Source organism: Pelecanus crispus, chromosome 9, assembly GCF_030463565.1.
Source record: "Pelecanus crispus isolate bPelCri1 chromosome 9, bPelCri1.pri, whole genome shotgun sequence".
Classification (NCBI taxonomy): domain Eukaryota; kingdom Metazoa; phylum Chordata; class Aves; order Pelecaniformes; family Pelecanidae; genus Pelecanus; species Pelecanus crispus.
Window position 1 is genome coordinate 15,076,279 of NC_134651.1, and position 20,974 is coordinate 15,097,252.

General features: G+C 36.1%; 1 protein-coding gene across 8 annotated transcripts in view; it reads left to right on the top strand.

Annotated features, from left to right (window-relative positions):
* Positions 1–669: 669 nt before the first annotated feature.
* The window catches only part of OPA1 (OPA1 mitochondrial dynamin like GTPase), a 75,025-nt gene continuing 54,720 nt past the window's right edge, over positions 670–20,974 (top strand). For 4 of the 8 annotated variants that reach the window (XM_075716028.1, XM_075716025.1, XM_075716027.1 and 1 more), the window contains exons 1-8: positions 670–702; positions 4,041–4,359; positions 4,678–4,774; positions 5,976–6,083; positions 7,283–7,336; positions 7,973–8,040; positions 17,882–17,935; positions 20,668–20,772. In XM_075716028.1, coding sequence (XP_075572143.1) covers positions 674–702; positions 4,041–4,359; positions 4,678–4,774; positions 5,976–6,083; positions 7,283–7,336; positions 7,973–8,040; positions 17,882–17,935; positions 20,668–20,772 — 834 coding nt within the window. In that variant the 5' untranslated portion in view covers positions 670–673. Of the gene's footprint in view, positions 703–4,040; positions 4,360–4,677; positions 4,775–5,975; positions 6,084–6,212; positions 6,236–7,282; positions 7,337–7,972; positions 8,041–13,099; positions 13,211–17,881; positions 17,936–20,667; positions 20,773–20,974 lie in introns of those variants that run through there. The other 4 variants (XM_075716026.1, XM_075716030.1, XM_075716024.1 and 1 more) reach the window with 3 other exon arrangements.

A 20,974-nucleotide genomic window follows, 5' to 3' on the forward strand; every position in this document is an offset into this window, starting at 1 on the left:
GTCCTGCCGGCAAAAACCAACTCACAGAAGCCCATTTGGACGCGCCTTGTTCTCCAGCTTTCAAGGCAGCGCTGCCACCCATTTCACGCACTTCTTCAGCGAAACAACGGCTGGGAACTCATCTGGGAATCTTATTTAAGCAGCGTCGAAGACCTTGGTAGAACCACAGGCCTCCACCCGGGGCCGGGCCTCACCGCCCTCTCCAGCCCTGACCCGCCGGGCCAGGCCGTGGAGCCGAGCCCAGGCCGCCTCCGGCCTCGTTGACAACAGCCGAGGGTGCCCTGGACCGGCCCCGGGGCACAGGGGTGAGGCGGCGAGCCCTGCCCCTGCCGTCGCTGGGGTGCGAGTGGAGACGCGAGGCCCGGCGGCGGCGGCGGAGCCGCGACCTCCCGGTCGTCCCCCGCCCCGGCCGGGCAACCCCCCACGGTGCTCCCTCAAAACCCTCCCTCGCCGCTGGCGCGCCCGGAACCTTTGCGCGGGGAGGCGCGGTTTCCAGCCGGGCCGGTCGCAGCGGACCGCGGTGCCCGGAAGCGGCGGCAGCCCTGACAGCCCGCGGCCGCGGCGGCTCCAGCTGCCCTTGCCCGCAGCAGCCCGGGGCGCCAGGCGCGGCGGCGGAGCCCCGGCTGGCGGCCGCGGTGCGTGCGGCTCCCCTGGGCCCCTCCCGGCCTTTAGGATGTGGCGGACGCGGGCGGCGGCGGCTTGGTGAGCGCGGCGGGCCGTGGCAGGGGTCAGGGCGGGCGCTGCGGGCCTGGCCCCTGGGGCGCGGCGGCTGTGCGGAGTGAGCGGCCGCCAGAGCCTCGACCTTCTCCCGCCTCTTCCGACCTCGCGGCCTCCGCGCCGGGCGCGGTGTCAGTTGCAGCACCCGTCCCGGCTGAGCAGGCCCGGGGCACTGGGGGGAACAGAGCTGCCCGCGGGGGAGGCCGGAGCCGCACAGGGGGTCGGGGTGCGATGGAGGGGTATGGGGGGGTGTGGCGCAGGAGTGAGCCTGAGGCCTGCTGGGGTGCGGCTGCTGCTCACGGGCGGGGAAATTCCCCATCCTTCAGCTCCCGCGGGACCCGGGGGTGCGATGTGGAAGGGAGCTGCATCTCCTGCATTCCCGCCCTAGGGAGTTTGGGCCGCCTTCATGTCCAGACGTTGGCCCTCCCCAGCAGCTACCTTATATTCCTCTTCACCGTTCTTCTACACGATTGCAGACAGGAGCTGTGAAACTGAATGGCTGGTAATCTCACAGTGTTCCTTGGCAGATTTGAGAGCAGCGGCAGGAAAATAAGTGTTGTGTAGTGCTGAATGAGAAACAAAATAACACAGTGCTTTTTGTTGGGTTACATTTGAAAGACTGCTTTGCAGTCATAGCTACTAGAAGTGTATGTAATCTATCTTTACAGAAAATTTGTCCCAGCTGAGGTGGGGATTTTTTGAACTCTTAAACTGGAGCAATATGTGTAAAATGTTAGTTATCACTTCCACGTGGCATGCTTGGCTATCAATAGTAACAGGTCACTTTTTCTTGTTTTACAAGGTATCTGTAATCTCAGTGCAATGCACGAGTAGTCAGGTTGCAGGCCTGTAATCAGGCAGATTCTAATGGCAGAGCTACTCATGTCTGGAAGGCTAATTTTTGTCATTGTTACTAAAAACAGCTTTCCAAAGCCTTTAAATTTGGAACTCATTAAATACTTCATTTAATAGCATTGTTTGGGTACACTTTTCAGTCTAACTGCACTTTTCAGTGAAGATCTTAAGGTGGGTTTTTTTGTCAGTATTCATCAGGAGTTTTTAGCAGTGGGAGGAGAGAAGAAAGGAGAAAACAGAAGTTTTGGTATAGATGGAGTAGTGGGGTTTTTTTAATGAATTATAAGATTTTTTTTATGTGCACTTAAAGCAGGTAGGGTTTGAAATATGTGATAGCACTCAAAAGGCAATTGTTGTTGATCGAGTTCTTGCTATAACAATTTGTTGTGGAATTCAATTTTTCCTTCAGTTTAAACATACACAATGAATGCTGTAAAACACAGTGTATTTTAAAAGAACAGTAAAAGAGAAGAAAATTACATAATATTCCAAAATGCCTTTAACCTACATGAAGACTAATAATGGAAGCGGCTGCCATAGTATATGCCCCTACTTGGTCTCTGCTGAAAATATTAAATATCTGTGTAATGGTAGTGACTGCAAAACAAAAGAAATAACAGCCCAGTCATCAGCTGGCTTTGTACAGGCTTACCATACCCTGATTTAGAAAACTGTTTTCAAAAGCAGGAAATAAAACATTTCTAGTGTGGAGGCACTTTCATTTTTTTATTGTTATGTAGCCACTTTGGTACTATCTGTGGTTAATTTCTGAGCCTCTTGTAATTCCTTGTCAAAGAGGAGAAACTTATTACTGCTTTAGGGTTTGTTCTGCTCCTGCTTATTATCCTCTTTCTAGATACTAACACAGCCTTCTAGATAGTTTAGTATAGCAGCAAGAGGATACCCTTCAAAATCATAGTGACTTTTATGAACAAGGACTTTAATAATAGTCAGTGGAGTTCCCTTTTTTTAAGCTTTCCATTGCACTAAAGGAAACTCTAAACATAGATCATCAGGAGAATTGGTCTTTTAAGAGAGGAAAATGTCTCAATTCACATGATTCTGATTTTTAACTTATCTTCCAAAAGCTCAATTTCTGGATCAAAAGTGGTTTTATAACAAAGTCTTCCAACTCTTTGGGTATTAAGAATGTGTTTATCATAGACAATGTCATCTGTAGTACATGGAAAATCTCAAGGCAAAAACTGTATAGATTATAGAACATGTTATTAGAAAATGCTGTAATATTTTCTATTTCATATGATTCACTTATTCTCTTCAAGATCTGTTAATTTTAAATGATTTAGGATTACAGGATGAGTAATTTGGCTTCTCAATAGTGTGAAGCACTTTCATCTTTTGCATTTGTCCCCTTTGTAAGTAGATGCACTTGATAATATTGAAAACCCTGAAAAAAAAACATCAAAAAGCAAGCATTAATTTGAAGGACTGTTACTTAATTCATATTTTGCATCCAGTGTATTATTTAATAGTAACCATTTGGATATGATGATGAAACTAAAAAGTTACAGAAGAAGTTGCTTTTTCCGGAGCAGTTGTCTTTTCTGTAAACTAGCAAAGCTATCTCAAAATGTTGAAGCATGCAGATAGTGTAATTGAAAGTATACAAGGAGTTTTATTCCAGCCTATGTGTTTGTTTTAATGTAGGCAGGATTGATAGGGTTCCTGTGTTTTAACATGTGCTTTTTATGGCTGAGCTTTGTTTTCAGAGTCCAGTCTTTCAGACTGAAATTTTCCCTCTTGCATGAATCTGAATTACTTTATTGAAGTCTTCAACAAACACGGTGCAGCCATCTCCAGAAGTAATCTTGTCTATGCATGACCTAAGACAAAATATTAATGCTGTAATCCTAGAACTGCAGAATATTAGAGTGAAAAGAACTGAAAGATGTCATTAAGTACATGCTTCAACTCCAAAGGAGAATCTGCTTTGCCAAAAAAGGACAAATGTATTTTGCGAAGGAATTTTGTCTGTGTATTGTTTTTTTTTTTTTTTTTAAGTTTGAAAATCCTCTACAAACTTAAATGTTCTCTGCAAGTTCATTTTGAATAACAAGATAGGCCAAACTGTCAAGTTTTCTTTTATGTTGAAAGTTGATCATAGCCTTCTGTGGACTTTTGGCTCCTGTTTGCCCAAACTGTGTTTTACCACAGGCATGTTACTTAATCCAGTGTGGAAGTTAAATTTAATTCATAACAGATTTCATAAATGCTGTTTAAGGTTGTGTTTCTGTAATCACTAGAAATGCTATGCCCATTAACAATGTTTACAACTTTTTATTTTCCTGGTAGCATAGCAATGATAGCTGGAAAATGTACATTCAGAGTGATGCTCTAATTTATCTGTAACCAGCTAAAATGTAATGTGAATTGTTTCTAAAGAGGTTATTGAGTTAATGGTGTGTTAAGGAAATCTGTTACTTAGTGTTTTTATTTCTGTCTTTTAGTGTCATCTGCCGGAGTTTAGCAAATAGCAGCTACAGAATAAAAAGGAAATCACCACTTCAAAACTTGCATCTTGTTTCCCGAAGTATACATCATCTCTACTACCCAAGTTCAAAATTTCAAAGACCTCCATTAAGGATATCCATTCAGCTGTTCTCTTCTCTTAATCGTCTTCCCTTACGTAAAACAAAACTTTTAGATGTCAGATATGGATACCAGTCCCGCAGGAACTTTTGGCTAGCTAGACTAGCGTCAAGGCTTCTCAAAATTCGCTATCTTATATTAGGATCTGCTGTAGGTGGTGGTTATACAGCTAAGAAGGTATTTATCTGTGGAAGCTATTTCATGCATTTTGTCTTTGTTGTTGTTATATATTTCAGAACAATAGTTCTTGGAATATCCACAAAAAATTACAAGATATCATTACAGGATGACAATAAAGATCAGTGAAAATGGAAAAGAGGTTGTTTAGAGAACTAGTATAGATTTTAAAAGATCCAAGTAATATTACTCGTATCTAAAAGATGGTGGGTTAGTATGTTTTATATGTAGCTATTATTTTTCAATAGATTGCTCATATGCTTCTCTCCATACGTTTCTTTTTCTGTTTTTACTATATTTTTTTCCTTTTTGTATTAGACATATGATCAGTGGAAGGACATGATGCCAGATCTCGATGAATACAAGTGGATTGTTCCTGACTTCATTTGGGAGCTTGATGAACATATTGACTTCGGTATCACAAAAGCTAAAATGCTACTCTATCTGAAGACTAGCATATGTACAACTTAAATATAAGGGCGTAGGTCCTCAGTGCCTCTCCCCAATGCAGTAGTATCTTTATAGCTGTAATTTGAGTGAACTTGTTTGGTGTGTGTCTTACCAAGATATTTGTATCAGTGTGTTTGTAGGAAGAAATTAAGCATCCCTTAGCACTGATGTTCCGTAATTCATCCTTCCGTTTGAGAATCTTCTTGGTCCTTTCATATGGGCATGTAATCCCATTATTGAAAGGAGACTTGCAACACAATCAAGGGGGCTTGCACAGGTTTTCGTAGTATCATGCACAAAGTTCTTTCTACATGAATGACACTTCCAAGTAAAAAATATAAATAGATAAGTAAAAGGTATGTATGATTAAAAGACCGATTGAAAATGCAGAATAGTGAACCTACCTATCTAAAAATTATCTTGAAGATACAGAAAAATGAAAAATACAGACTGTGTTTTCCTGAACCTTCTGGTTACAGCAGGCATATTTTCAGATGAAAGATACAAATCTAAAAAAAAAAAAAAAAGCACTGAGTTACTTCTTATATATGCAGGGTAGTAAGGTGGTGTCCTTATTTTTTTGTTTTTAATTAAAAAAAGTTTATGAAGATTTTACTACATGTATGAGCATTGCATAGATAAATGCAGAGATTGAGTAACTGAGACAAATGTTTTCTTGTTCTTATTGCTAGTGGACAGTACATTTTTATGCTATTCTAAAGCTAATAAGTGGGGTTTTTTTTAAAGGATTACAAAATTGGCTTATTTGTGAAATTGAAAAATAATCTTTTTTTAAAATGTACAAGAGGTGGGCGTAGTTACACTGTCATGTAATTTTAAAGCATCCTCTACAAAGTATGTGACAGAATAGTGTATGAAATGTGGCGAAATGCAGCAATGAGATTTAGAGTATTTCAAAGTACCTGAGGCAACCAACTTATCAGGAAGTTCAAAGTCTAAAAATGGAATTGGTTTTCCAGATCTGATAATGTTTTCCAACACTAATGGGGGGAGGTGCATGTGGAAAGATACTTTTTAATTCTTCATTAAAAAAGAAAAAAGCCACGTCCTGAAACAGTTGCTAGGTTTTACAGCCTAAGCCATTTTTGTTCATGGAAATAATAGGAAAGAAAAAATACTCATTAGCTGTTGTACTGTTTTCCTAGAAAAACTTATAAAAGCCCTTCCTGATGCAGATGACCTTGCCAAACTTCTGCCTGACTTTGACAAGATTGGAGAGAGCTTCACTTCGCTGAAAGGAGTTTTTTCTCCTGGTGAGAACAATTTTTCAGCTTAGTTTTAATTTTGAAACGTAAGCTATTACAAGATGAGGGTACAGGTATGTCCTTAGACACTAAAAGAAGGCGGATCCTGAAAATGCATGCCTTTTCATTGACTGTCTCGTCTGAAAGTGTTATGGACACAGGTAAGTGTAATGTATTTTTAAAAGCAAGAATTCTAGTACTGAGTAGCGAGAACCAAAATGTGAAATTGAATAGAAAACTAGAATTCTTGTACAACTCTAAACAGATTGAAAGGTAGATGCTTCATAAAAGCTGGATGTGTCTAGCTAGAATTTGGAGAAAGTGAGAGTGGCGCTGGACAGTAACAGTGCCACAGCTGTTACAGGAGAAAAGAGTTGGATTATTAAGAATGATGATTCTTAATGTTGCAAGCATGTGAAATAAGACATTTGTGATGAAGGTATTCTTTTGGGTTGAGTGATATTTTTCATCTGGACGTAGCTCTAGAAGGACTTGGTTGAAGATTTAGCTGAGGTAGGAGCTATGTTTCAAAGGAGTAGATAGGTGTTCTAAATGCTTCACAGAAAGCGGGGGGATGGTTTTTCGATAAGTAGTAGGCTTAGTGGTTTTCAGATTTGGGGAGATTTAAATAAGACATTTCTGATCAGTGGCCTTTTTAAAACTAAAAAATTATTGATTTGATCATTATATCTGACTTGCTCTTGAGCACAGCTCAAAACTTCACCCAGTCATTCTTGTAATAGAGTGAAAGATTCTTCCTATTATATACCTTAATAATTATCAAACTACATACATCTGTATGCATGAAAGATTATATCTGTGAGGCATCGTAGTCATTGCTCTAAGTGTGTTTGGAAATATTTCCATATCAGTGTGCATAAGAACCATATTTTCTTTTTCCAAAAATACCGTTAATGGTGGAACTAGTTTATTCATCTTATAAACTGAGCAAGCAACTAAATAGGGATGAAGTTCAACAAAGTGACAAGTAGATTACAATCTTCTATGTATTTTGGCTGTTTAAAGTTGTGGTGTTATTGACTGGTATTGTGAGATGTCACCTATTATTTATTATCATACTCACGTGGACATAGTTGACATTTATGGTTGTGCAGTCCTCCAAATGAGACAAAGATCCCTCATCTTTGTTTTGCATTTTGTTTTGTATTTATAATTTTTATTTCCCCTCTTCTGCTGATTTTTCACAGGTTACAATTTGGTTAGTGAAGTCATAGGAGCTTCTGATCTACTTCTGTTGTTAGGTGTGTAAAAGCCCTTTTTACTGCCCTTAACCTGCCTCTTTAAAGCAAACTCTTAAAACACTACTATATTAAGAGGAGTAAATATCAATGTGAACACAACTATTTAGAACAATTTAATATTGAATTACAAATACCTTCCAGTTATTTCAAAAATTCTTAGGTCCATCCCTGTGAGAATGAATAGTTGATATTTCTCTGCTGGAGTCCTTAGCAGGTGCTTTTTAGTTCAGGCATTTTCTAGAAGCTTGTTTTGAAAACCTGTGTCATTACAATAGGAAAGAATATAATATTTTTTTTCTTGTTACAATAATACCAATGGAATTTGTATTATCCTTCCATGTCTACCAGAAATAATTAATTTTTAAAAAGTTTTCGAAACTTTAGTAGTCTTAATTGACTGCCTATTGCCTTATGATATTTGAGTCACAAACTAGATACAAAATTTTCAGATGAGTTTTAAACTTAATTTCTTTTTCAGTTTCTTATGGTGAGCCTTTTTTTGGTTGATAGTGACTTCAAAGATTATTTGAATTAATAATTCATAGGTGTTGAAACTTTAATTTTATATGAGGTGTAGTTTGAGAATTTTTAGGTGCCTTTTGCATGTTATAATGAGTTTCTGTAATTATGTCCTAGGTTCTCCAGGAGAAACAGCATTCAGAGCTACTGACCAGGGATATGACAGTGACAAACAGTATAAGAAGGTAATACTCTCTTGCAAAACTAAAAATGTCTTGACAACAGGTAATTTTTTTTAAAAGTGCTTCAGTAGCTAGTTGTAGATGTTTATTTGAATTAGCTTGAAAATGACTTTAGTATGCATTGCTGGTTTTAATACATACACAGTACAATGATAATAAACATTTTGGTGTAACGAAAATACAAGGCAGTCATAAAAGCCTTTAGGAATTGCATTCCTAAGAAACTTGGTTTGCAATAAGAATGTATTTTTTGTGCATTTGTAATTTTTCTGGGCATGTTCTCAGTGGCATTTGAGCTTATAGCTTATTACTGAAGTTGGTTTAGGCTTTTATAGTTATTTTCAAGTATTTCTGCTTGCAACCTCATTTCTGTTGACGTTTTCACAGTTGTGATTCTTACTTAAGGATCTCTGTCTTAATAAAGAACTTCTGTTTCTTAAAGCAGTCTGTCTTTTTACTCTCTCTATTCAGAAAGTGTACATCACACTTTTGTTACTCTCTTCTGGGAAAAAAAGTTACTGTATTTTGATAACTAAAGTTTTAGCATTTTTCCTTGAAGTAAAGAAGGTTAAGTTTAATTTTTTGCTTTCATGAATAGTAGCTGTCATTAAATTCCTAAATTGTAATGTTGCTCATTCTTCAAAATTTTTTAGTTTTCCTGTGCATATTTTAAAAAAATCTTTAAAAAAGGGAAGGAAAACAATAAGTATCAGGAATTTGTAAATTATTAAATATTTATTTTTGCAACTGAAAACTTTGTAGTGTCTGAAGTATAACTGGGGCTTTTACATAAAAGACATTTCTGTATATGCAGGCATGTATACATTTATTCCACATTAGTTCTGCATGGCAATATGTAGTGAAACCTGTACAAAGCTTGCTTTTTATGATTTGTTTATTCGCTTTGGAATAGTGATGGATTTCTACATGAGAAAAAAGTTAGCTTTCCCCCCCCGCCCCTTTGTCAGTAAACTCTCAATTTATTATTTTATTGTTTTACTCTTTTGAGTGATTGCTTAGGACAGGTTTCACTGCTTAAAACGTAAAAAAACCTTTACTATTGATTTGTGGGGAAATGGCCATCTTAATTTATTGTGTTTGATAATTAAATTGAGATTTTTACTGAGTGGCAGTAATACCACTTCATTTTTTCACATGCAGTTGTCACTGCATTTTAATGTTGCCAACAAAACTTTGGCTGTGGTACAGAAAATATCAGCCCACGTTAAACCCATATGACTTAAAAATTAGTATGCCAGACTAAATTTTATGTTACTCCAGTTATATGTGGTATGTTACACTTAGAAACTGTTGTTTTGCTAATTTATGTGATCCATTTTGGTTGTAACATGTCAAACAAGGCACATATGAATAGCTAGCATAGCATAATCACTTGGTTTACTGTCAAGCAAAATTATTATTTTTCTAGGCACTGGGTTAGATGGCCATTTTTCATTCAATGCTTTCCACTGCCAATCAATGCTAGTTTAAGAACTGTGATTGTATGGATGTGTAAAGTGCTATAGCATGGTATTAAATGTATCTGATGGCTGATGAGCTGGTTTTCTTTGTCTCCTTGTGAAGATAAGTACCTGGTAAAGATATAGGAATTCCTCATTTGGAGGAATGTTCTATGGAACCGTTATTGGGCATGGTCTTCAGAGGGGTCTCTAAAAACTGCCTGTAGAATGAGCGAGAAACTAGTTAGTTTACAAGATAACTTTGAGAGAGTGAATGTTGTCCCTAACACTGAATCAGGCTGTACTGCTTCTTGACAGCTAATGTGGTGTTTATCTCATAATCTCTCATTTAATACAAAAGGTACAACTTTTTGAAAAGAAAACAGAGTTACCTGAGTGTTCAGATAAGTAATTTAAATAAATGGTGGAGTTTAAATCTGTTTCTACTTGGATTAAATAAAAAATTTTGTTCTTGGAGAAAGAGGAGAGAAGATAGTTATAAAAGCTATAATGTAGTATAATATTTTATTGTATTGTATGTGTGGGACTAGTTCAGTCTTGCACTTAAAATGGCAGTGTTACCTTCTTAGAGCATTATTGTCTGTCTCCAAACTAATTTTGTCAAGAGTTTCAGTTTCCTATTAAAGCAAGCAAATTCCAAAGCTTAGCCTGATTTCTAAAGAAAATTTATAGTGGTTATAGCTGTGATGAAGTTGGTGTGAAAAATGTGACTCAAGTATTAATTTGGGGCTTAGAAGCCAGATAAAGAAGTAATTCAGAACCATCCACACAGTGCTTTTTCTGCCTTTGGTACCCTGATAAAATCTCATGCCTTGAAGAACCTGATGCACTGTTCAGGACTTGGCATTGCTTAGACTGCCTCGCTCAGCCCACACAGGGTCACCTTCAGTTAGTGTAAAAAGCAGCATGGTAATTCTACAGCTCTTCGCTACAGCTACTGCTGGAGAGTGAAAAGGAGGCTTTAGTAAGGAATATCACTTGACTCTGACTTTTTTTTAATATTGTTTGTTTTGTTCTTTCTTGCAAGTTATGCGATAAAGTTTCCATAATTTTCTCTTTTCCATTCATAGCACCATTATATTCCTAACTTAATTCCCAGTTTCATGTTGTAGGTACTCTGGATAAAATTGTGACATTTATTCAAATTCTTAGAAATTGATGTCTTTACCTTCCTCATAATTTTCACCCCTGTATATCCCTCAACATTTAATTATTTTTCCTGGAAGGACTTACTGTGGCTCAGGTTTTCTCATGAACAGTCACACTGAAGTCAGTGGGAAATAGTAGAAGGAGTCAAGAAATGCAAAAAGACAGAGCTTTGGTTGGTCATGAAAATGGGACGTAAATACTTTAGTCATGGGAAACTTTTAAATTAGAGATAGTCAACTAAGTACAGCATATTAACTTTTAATGTAAAATAATGTATTTTTTTAAAGCATATGTAGTAACAATGTCAGCACTTGTTTTGCCTTATTTTCTTTATTGTGCACCCAGATTCTCGTGATGACTTTGCAGGATTTGTGCCACTCTCTCAACTAGTGTTATTCCCCTTTACATTGTTTCTTTGATAATGAAAATAATAATATAATGATTGTAAATTATTTTGGTTTTGAAATCCCATTAATTGATCAATGTTGATTTTTCTAGATAAAATTCTTTAAAATAAATACAGTTTTACACTGGAATGATGGGGGTGGGAGGGTCGGGGAACAGTGGTAGTGTCCACTGACGGAGAGATGTAACATTTTTGTTTGTGTCCTGGTTCATACCAGCCTGGGTGTTGTGTGTATAGTTCTGTGCTATTTAAGTTCTTGATATTTATTTATTTAATTAATTAAAACCTATAAAGTAAGAAATAGAAAATAAAGGAAATACAATTATTGACTGATACAAAGAAGAAAGTGTTACTGAGAAGCCTGGTAAATCACTGTATTTTTTACTTGAGTATTTTATTATATTATATTTTATTATTTAAATGGTGTAACTGTAGTTGAAAAGGGCTTTTCATACTTTACTATGGAGTAAGAGTCACATGGACGCAGATAAGAGGGACCCAGAAAGTAATTGCACATGAAATAGATTTGGTGACTTCAAACATTTGTTACAGTGCCTGTTTAAATGCCAAAAGGCCTTCATGGCAGGTTTTGTACAGTGTTTTTTTCTTGTATTTTCTTGACCCATAGCATAATTTTTAAAGGGACTGTGTCAGGTCATACTGAGTTTCCTTGTTTGTGAAATGGCAAAATATTATTATTGTTCCTCTAACACTAAGTGTAACCCTGAGGCTGTCTCTCCTTGCTGTTGTATAGAAGCAAAGTATTTTGTTTCACCTGATTTCTTGACACTCTTCTAATGCGCTTGCTAGTCTGGCAACATAGGAACTTTTAAATCTTTAAAATGGTTTAGTAAAATACAAATGTGAAGTTTTTTCTATTCTTGAAATGTTATGCAAATCACCATTTAACAAATGTTTGGTCATTTGATTGTCTTTCCTTTTATCCATTCTCTCCTGTGTTGTTTATCCTCATGTGTACATGCCTGTGTGTGTATTTTGTGCAACAAATGTATAACTTGGTGGTAGACATCTTGAATTCTTACACCAAAGTTTTATTTCAGGATTTGTTTTTATTTCTGTAGTGCATTTTTGAAACCTTTCATTTCACTGAATGTTTTCTTAGATGATGATGTAGTATTTTTTGAGGGCTTTATTTAAATAGTTTGTTAGTACTTCTGTCTGCATTCTCTGAAATAAATTGTACATAAAGTTCCAGGAGATTCTGGCATAGTATCTCTAAACCAGTTTTGAAAGACAGCTCTAGCATTATGAGAATATTGGTGTGGAGGGAGAAGAGAAGAAAACTAAGCTTCATGGAAATGCTGAATATGTAAAGGAATAAGCATCAAGTTGCAGGGGTTTTGAAGTGATCAGGAAGGATGATGACAGCATGAATTTAAACTGCAGTGTGTTACAGAAGTGGAGAGAGGGCTTTTTCTTTCTTAACGCTCTAGAAACCATTTTGCTTCTCCTAGTTTGAAGGTTAAGTAGCAGGCAAAGTCATCTTTCTATAAACTGTCTGTATTGCTGAGAATAAGAACAGAATGAGAACTTTTATGTTGTTGACGAAGTTGAGCCTATTAGCTATTGTGCACAACTTTGTGTAGAATACCCAAGACACTCTCTTTAAATACGTGCATGGTTAAGTTGTGAAAAATTGCTGATACTGAAGAACTTCTGGTATGAATAATTGAAATGAAAGCCTGAAACTTTTGAGAATATTTTAAAGCCAGGATAGTTGAATTTTTTTTAAGGTTTAGGTGCTTAGTTAAAGTTGAATATGATTTTAAAATGTAGCTAAAATGTTTATTGTTTTGTTCTACTTGGATTTGCAAAATGCGTGGTTTTGCTGGCTATATCCACTCCCAGCTAGCTAGCAAGAGATCTTGCTAATGAAATTTCACTTTTGTTTGAACTGACCCACTCATACCTGTTTTTCATCTGTCTTTGTTATGCCCTTTGGTTTAACTTTGTTCTCCTTACACCCCAAATCTTTCCTCTCCTTTTTATTATAAACTCATGGCAGGGCCTGCTTGGTGAACTCATTCTGTTACAACAACAAATCCAGCAGCACGAAGAGGAAGCACGCAGAGCCGCTGGCCAATATAACATGGGCTCTTCCCAGCAGAAGCGAAAGGTGATGGCTTAAGGGACAATATGTACTGTATTCACACTAATCAAATACTTCACCCTTCTGTTTGAGGTAGAAAAATTAACTAATTAAATCATGGGCCCAAATAATAATTATTACAGCCAACTTCACGACAGGTGTATAGTCCTCTTTCAGTTTAACAAAGTTGCATTTAAAGCATGGTGTTAAAAGCCAAACAAGTACTTTGTGTCACTTTGAAGTTGTATGCTCTCTGCCTCTACAAAAACTGTTATTTAAAGTTCATATGTTAAAAATGCACTTAAGGGAAGTATGTGAATAAATGTCAAGTCTGTTTTCTCTACTGTTGCTTGCTTACTGTAGCTCTGTCTTGTAAGAGTGTAGCTATTTACAGGCAATATATCTCTGGGAATATTTTTTTCCTGCTTATACTCTTACCAATCTAAAAATGGCAGCAGCTCCTTAGAAACAATTTTGCACAGACAATTAAATACTGTTGTTAGTAACAGTCTCTACTGTATATTCATCAAAGGTATTCCTTTGTCAATTTTCCCTCTTAAAGCATAGTTTATACTGATATGCTGTGGTTGTTGAACATCTGCACATCACTTTGCTTAGTTTAAGCTCTGATCATTTTATTAATTTTTATATGGCTGAGATGAATTGGAAATGCTTCCTAATTTGGGATATTTTAGTTGTCTAATCTGTTACAACCCATAATTCTTAACCACATTTTGTTGTTGGCTGCTTCTGTGTCCTCAAAAAATCTTTCTGATTACTCATATTTTTCAACAGCTTTGGAATTGAGCACTGGATGCAGAACTTAATCTTCTGTACATCTGAAGATAACTCCCACAGAAAGAGGAACACAGTAAATGTGGATTAAACTTTTAGACATAGTTCCATGGCTGCAATGGTCATGCTTTTTAGTCCATCAACAGAGTAAATAACTTTGTTCTCTGAAACTAAAGTAGCGTTTTAAATTTAAATATTTTACGCTCTTGCTATATTTTTTTTTTTTATGGTTTAGAGTTACAACCCCTGGCCACTCTAAACTGGTAATCTTCTTTTAATTGGGGGCGGTGGGGGAAAGATGGTCAAAGACAATTTTTCCTCATATTTCATTTTTCAAATTTACTTAGTTAATATTCTCTCTGGATTTATAGTAATAGTGATGTATTCTGTCCTCAGTTATTAATCTAGGCATTGTGTAACAAAATACAATGGAAATTATTTGAGATTATTTTATCTCAAAAGGTGTCCTATAAATGTCCTTGCATTCATTCCCTTCCAGATGTGTATTTTGGTAGAAGAGTGAAGATGTCTTCAAGGGTCTAAATATTCTCTATTTGTTCAGTTACTCTTTATTAAAAAAGGAGAATTCCTTCAGCCTCTGTCAGATTGTATACAGTTTTTTCCAAGAGCTGAAGTATGGAACAGTAGCTTGCAGTTCATAATAAAGTATATGAAGATGTAAAAATTACTGGAAAGGCAATACAATATGTGATATATAAAAATGTATTAGCCTAATAAACACAATCAGGAAAAAAATGAGCTTGTACCTTTGTTTCTGATTTGAAATTCTACCTTGTCAGTACTTTCTTGCAATTAATTCTACAATTCCCAAGCTGTGAGATAGCTGTAAGGGCTATCTTTGTAAATGTTATCCTGACCTCCAGGGCAGACACTCTGTGTTCTCCGAGTGTTGAAATTCTAACTGCCTTTGCATATAAAAAGTTTTATTTAGCATTCAAGTGTGCTGTTTGGCATACATGCCTAATGACAAGGAATGTGTCTTGTTTGTCACACTAATCTTTTTGCCTGAAAGAAATTGAAAGAGATGGTAAACTATTTTCTTCAGTATCTTGGTATGAGGATATAACTTAAAGATTCCAATCACTGATCCAAATCCTCCTTTGGAAGAAAAAATTCTTACTGTCATTGCATGCCCTTTTGACAGGGCATAAACTAACGTTGTTTGTTTTTTAACTCGGTTTGCTTGCCTTTCTACTAGAGAACATGATCATTTCCTTGCTGTTCTTAGAAGTTCTGTTGCCCAATTTACTTGCATATTTTCCATTTTAATTTAATTACTCAATGTTAAATCTAATTAAGTTGTAAACTGAATAATAGTAAGAACTGTCTCACAAGCAGGAGAGGCTATTAAAAACAAAAATGTAATTGTTTCCTGGGTTGGTTTTGGGGGTTTTTTTTTGGTCAGCCTTTTGATAAATATTTAGCAGTATAATTGATCAGTCTTGTATAGCTGCATTGCACATGGCTGCTTCTTACATACATTTTGTCTGGGCCTTGATATTTTCATTTATATTACTGGAAATGATTGTAGTTCTTCTGTAGATGATCAGTTTAGAATTATTTATAGTATGGTTAGAGAATATACAAAACCAATAATTGGTTTCAAATGTTCTGAATTTTCAGAGGCTCATATTTTTTTTACACAATATCTGACAAAGGTTGCTGGAAAGCAACTGCTGTGCAAAATGAGTAACTCTACAAGGAGCTTTTGGTAGTCTGAGTAAGCAGGTATCTGCATCTTTGTGTGCAGGAGCCCTTGATTAAGAATGGCCCTACAGTTTTCTTTTCTCATAAGTCTTTACAGTGGCAGTGGAGAAAGGAGGCGGCATCTTGATGTACAAACCATGCTGAACTGGATCAAACGAATACTGATGTGCCTATATAGACATATTTTAATAGTTGATTTTTTATTTTATTTTTTTGTGAGTAGAAATCATAGATTAGTCATATGTGACTTAGTACTTCAGGTTATTATGATGGTTTTAGCTTTTATTGGCAACTTAAGAATTTTTTAGCAATATTACGAATTACGTGTTCAAAATACTGTATGTACTAACTGCAGCTAAATATTCAAAGCACACCTGAACCAAATGCTGAAGCATATACAACATTCTAGAGCTGTTTGTTACCTTTGACATAACTTACCTGATTGTCCTTGTTAGAATTAATCATCTAGTTCTAGATAATTCTTTGCTTCAGATCTTGCAACACATAGCTGTGTGCAATATTTTTGCTTACTGTGTTTAACATAGGTATACTGTACATAAAAGACAGTGCTTATGTGGTTAGAGGTAATCTGTGTATAAGTATGTACTTCAAAGATGCATCAAGGCCCCAGAAGTACTTTCAGGAACAGCTTGCTTAAGAGCAGAGAGCGGGGAAAATGTTCACTGCTTTGAAAATCTGCACTGCGTGGAAACACTTTGTTTTGCTTTTCTTTCCCTTATTTTCTTGCTGCTTCTGACTCTCCACACCATTCTCTTTGCCCTTCTATTTTTATTTTCCCCTTATGTCTCTGATGTGTTTAAAGTGTGTGTATATGTAAATGTTTATTTGCATATACCACCCTGTGGCTGCATGCATCAAGTTGCCCATGTGCTAAACTAACCCTGTTTCTGGTGCGCTTTTGCTATCACTGAACTAATTAACAGAAATTAAAAGGAAGTTAATTTACAGCACTTCCTCTTTGCTGTTTATGAATAAGAAAATTATTGGATATAGATGGAAGTGTCAGCTTGGATTGCTTTCTCTAAAGTGCAGGCATAATCCCGTGTATTACAGGTTTAACAGCTAAATAATATCAGTCACTGTGAATAACTGGATTTTCTTGTTTAATCTGTAACAATTGGTGTGAAATTATAGTAACTAAATTGATTTGTGTCTAAATGACAGCCATCCTCTGCATGTTAGATAATACGCTTTCTGATACGAAGCTAACTTGAGTTGTAAATGTCACGTGAGCTTTATTATATGAGCTTTATTTAAATATTGAAACTTTTACTGGTATCATTCTTTCAGTAATTGTTTAGATTATATTTTTTCTAAATTTAATATTTCATCAGTCAAGCATTAGATTTTGTTGTTTGTAAATATTTAGATCATATGAATTTGTATTGCACCATTTATGCTTGTCTTGTTTTTGTGTTATTAAAAAGGGATTGTTTTGAACAACTGTTTATTACATCTTGATGAACCTATTTTAAGAATATTTGACTAAAAATGGCTCTAATTACCTGATCTTACTCCATTTATGCCTTGAACTTCAAAATGTTTTGTATTATAATATCCTAATTTTTCCAGTTTTTAATGTAATATAAATAATTCTAAAATAACCCTTCAAGACTGTCCTGCAATTTATGAAGTTGTGCATGCATGTTTAGGATTATAATGCTGAAAAACTAATATGAAATAAGAATCTCCTTGAAGCTTCAGAAACAGTGAATACTCACCTGAAAGTAGTTTCTGTAGCAAGCAGGTGTTTTAGTGATTGTATCCCATTAAGATCATGGTAACTCAAGAAATGATCATGTGAGATCCTGGGAGTTTGACCACTAAAATTACATTTAGGGCAGTGGCGAGAAAACTGAGCACCATATAGAGTTTTCTTTCCCCTAAGCCCACTTTCCTAGTATTAAGCCTTGAAGGGTTAATTTTTGAATTTGCATGTACTGGAATTTAGACTCTTTTTTTTTTTTTTTATGTGAACCTCCTGTTGCAGATGGAACTTTCCATCAGCATTAGATCTCAAATGCTAATTGAAGAATTTCACTTGCTTTAAAATGCATGTAAAGTGAATTTTCTTACATGGAATGAAGCTTCCAGTTTGTTGTTTGGTTACAAACTAAACAATACGTTAGTAGCCATGATTATTTTTCTTTGTAGGTTTCTGACAAAGAGAAGATTGATCAACTTCAAGAAGAACTTTTGCGCACTCAGGTAACTTTTCTGAGTTACTGATGGCTTAAGTAAACACTTAAGTGCAGCACACTCAGATTTGCTGGACAAAAGCACAGCTGAAATATAAGATATTTTGGGGAAATGCAGTGCTTTTTTCAATCTTTGAGTTTATCAATACAGAGTTGACTGTGATGGCACAGACCAAAGGTCAGTCTCGTCTGTTCTTTCTCTGATAGTGACTGACAGAATGCAAGAGGGGAGTGTTAAGAATAGGGCAAATGTGTAACCATACTTTCCCAAAATACCTTCCTTGCCTTCAGTGCTGTATATTCCTGAAATGCAAAGTTAGCCCAAGAGTGTTACATAAATACAATGGTGATATTCCAGTTTTTAACTTCTTATGCATGCTAACTTCACTCCTAACATTCTGCAGTTCTCTTTTATAGCTTCAATGCTACTAAATACATGTGTGATGTCTTGTATGTTTAAATGGCACATTTGTTGCAGAAAGGAAATTAGTTTACTTATTAAGGAGTTACATTTTAATCCCTTAATCTAGGAAACATCATTACTAGTAAAGTCAAGAAGTTTTTAAGTGCATTTACTGACCAAATATTAGAGGTCCAAGAGGAAAAATAGACATCATATGGGATATGTGGGGTGAGACACTTAGATTATTGTACAGCGGCATTCAGGAGAACCAAAGTATCTTTTTTTTTTTGCTTTCTTCCATCAAGAAAAATAATTGCAGTTACAATGCTAGAGTGTGTATAAGCCATGCAGCGTTCATAAAAATCTGTTTTGTGAAGCAGTAAGCAGTTCTATCAATTAACGCTATTTCTATGATTGAACTATTTGGTATAAAAATTGCTACAGACAGTTTAAAACCTCTCTTTGGGATTTTAAAGAACATTTAATGCCTTCAAGAAACTGAAGAGGATGGTACTGTTCAGAGTGATGTCCTTCGGGGAAAAAAAAAAAAAAAAAAAAAAACAAAAAGTGAAAATTTGAGCAATAATGACAGCTGTTGGTAAGGTTTCTTAATATATGTTTCTGAAAAACATTGCTTCACAAAATCCAAGCCACTTTCAATTTCTGAATTTCTGTCTTCCATCTAGTTCAGTTGTAATTTAATATGGTCTGAGAGAAGATTTGCTTTTGCAAGTGAAACCCTGTTTTCAGTATTTTCTCTGTTACGTTAAAGAGAAGCCTGCCTCTTTAGCTGGCAGAAAAGGAAAAGATCTGCAGAGATCAGCTTTAGGATCACTGCTTTTCAAATTGGCCTTTCAAAAAGTGCATGGCTGAACTTCAGAGGACGTAGGAGTTCAATAATAGGCATTTGGAAAGCCCATTTTTTAATCTGAATTTCTGTATATAGTCAATGCATACATGTTATCCTTGTTCACCTTACATAAGACTTATAATTGCAACCTGACAAGGTTAAAACAATAGTAAATCTAATATCTTCTGTCAAGGATGCAAGTATATAGGAGCATTCATTAAGAACAAACTCACAAAAATAAAACTGTTTTCACATTCTCTGAAATCTGGTCTTGCATTCAGTAGCTAATTTAAGAATTCCTTGCATCAGCTCAACCAAGGCACATTTCCAGCCCTTCTGGGGGGTAGTGTTCATAATAGCGGGCAATACAGCGTGCAGCTGCAGATCTGGTTTACAAAGAAATATTTCATCCCTTAAGCACTCCTTACAGAGCAGGAACCATGATTCCTTAGCTATATGACTTACAGGTCTCATTTAGACAGCAGCACTTTTTCCTCCTAGGTGTGTTGCCTTACAACAAACTTATAAGGGTTTCCTATATTGTACCTTGATGGGGCTTTTCTGTGAAATGTGGTATAAGGTGGGACTCCTTCCTGTCTCATTAATTGACTTGAACTTCACCAAATCTCATTCCAACACAGTTTTAATCTCCTTAGTTAGCAAGGCAGATCTAGTTATTTTTAAGCTAGATTCTTTTTCAGGGTTGATGCGTATTAGTCATATTAGACGTTACTTTGGTTCACTTGCTTACCTAAGTTAATGTACAGTTAATCTTTTAGCCTACAGTATCTGTAGGCTTCTAAATTGATTGGCTCTTTGGCTCAGCCAAATTACTTTGATATGGGGATTTGCAACCTCTTTATGTATTTGCTAGTTTTGAAAGCAACTCTTTTTTTTTTTTTTTTTTTTTAACGGCTTGTAATTTGATTTGTTCTTAAAAGTACACTCAGGCCAAATACATTTCTATGAAAACAGTTTTCAGAGAAGGTATCAAAACTATATTCGTGCCTCATCTTCAGAGGACTATCATAATCTACTAAATGGGACTGAGCTGGTACAGTTGTTTCCTGAACTGAGGTTGTATACTGAAGAAAAGGTCTAAACTAGTCTTGCAAATTCACATTTAAGCCCTGTGATCTTTTTAGTGAACAGCCAGTTCCCACTGACACTAATTTCTGTCTGACTGCGTATTTGTAGCTCTTTTGAAAATGATGCTTGTTTAAGATGCTTAAAGATTGATTTATGTATCCCCAAGTTTGAACATTGTGGTCTTATTAAAATTTTTGAAGCGAAGATGTGTTGCCAGAAAAATCCTAACAGTCTTCTCTTGATGGCCTTGTATTTTAATAAACTGCAGTGATTCCAAAGGTTTCTATATTTTTGAAAGACTTGCCTGAAGGGTAGTATATTTTTTCATAGGTAAAACTTTGCTGATGTGAGTGTACTATTTCCATAATTTCAAGAGTATATTTGTACCACTGTTTTGTAGCTCAAATACCAAAGAATGCTTGAGCGATTAGAGAAGGAGAACAAAGAATTAAGAAAATTGGTACTGCAAAGAGATGACAAGGGAATTCATCAGAGGAAGTTAAAGGTACTTGTGTTACAAATCAGCATAGAAATATAATTATGCCATATTTTCCATGATGCTATTCTAAATGGCATTTGTTAATTCATATATGAAGTTTCAACATTTGTTATAAGATATATATGCTAATTTTTGACATGTTAAAGTTTTTATACATCTTTTAACTATATCATTTTTGAAAATGGCTTCAACTGAAGAGCACAAAGGG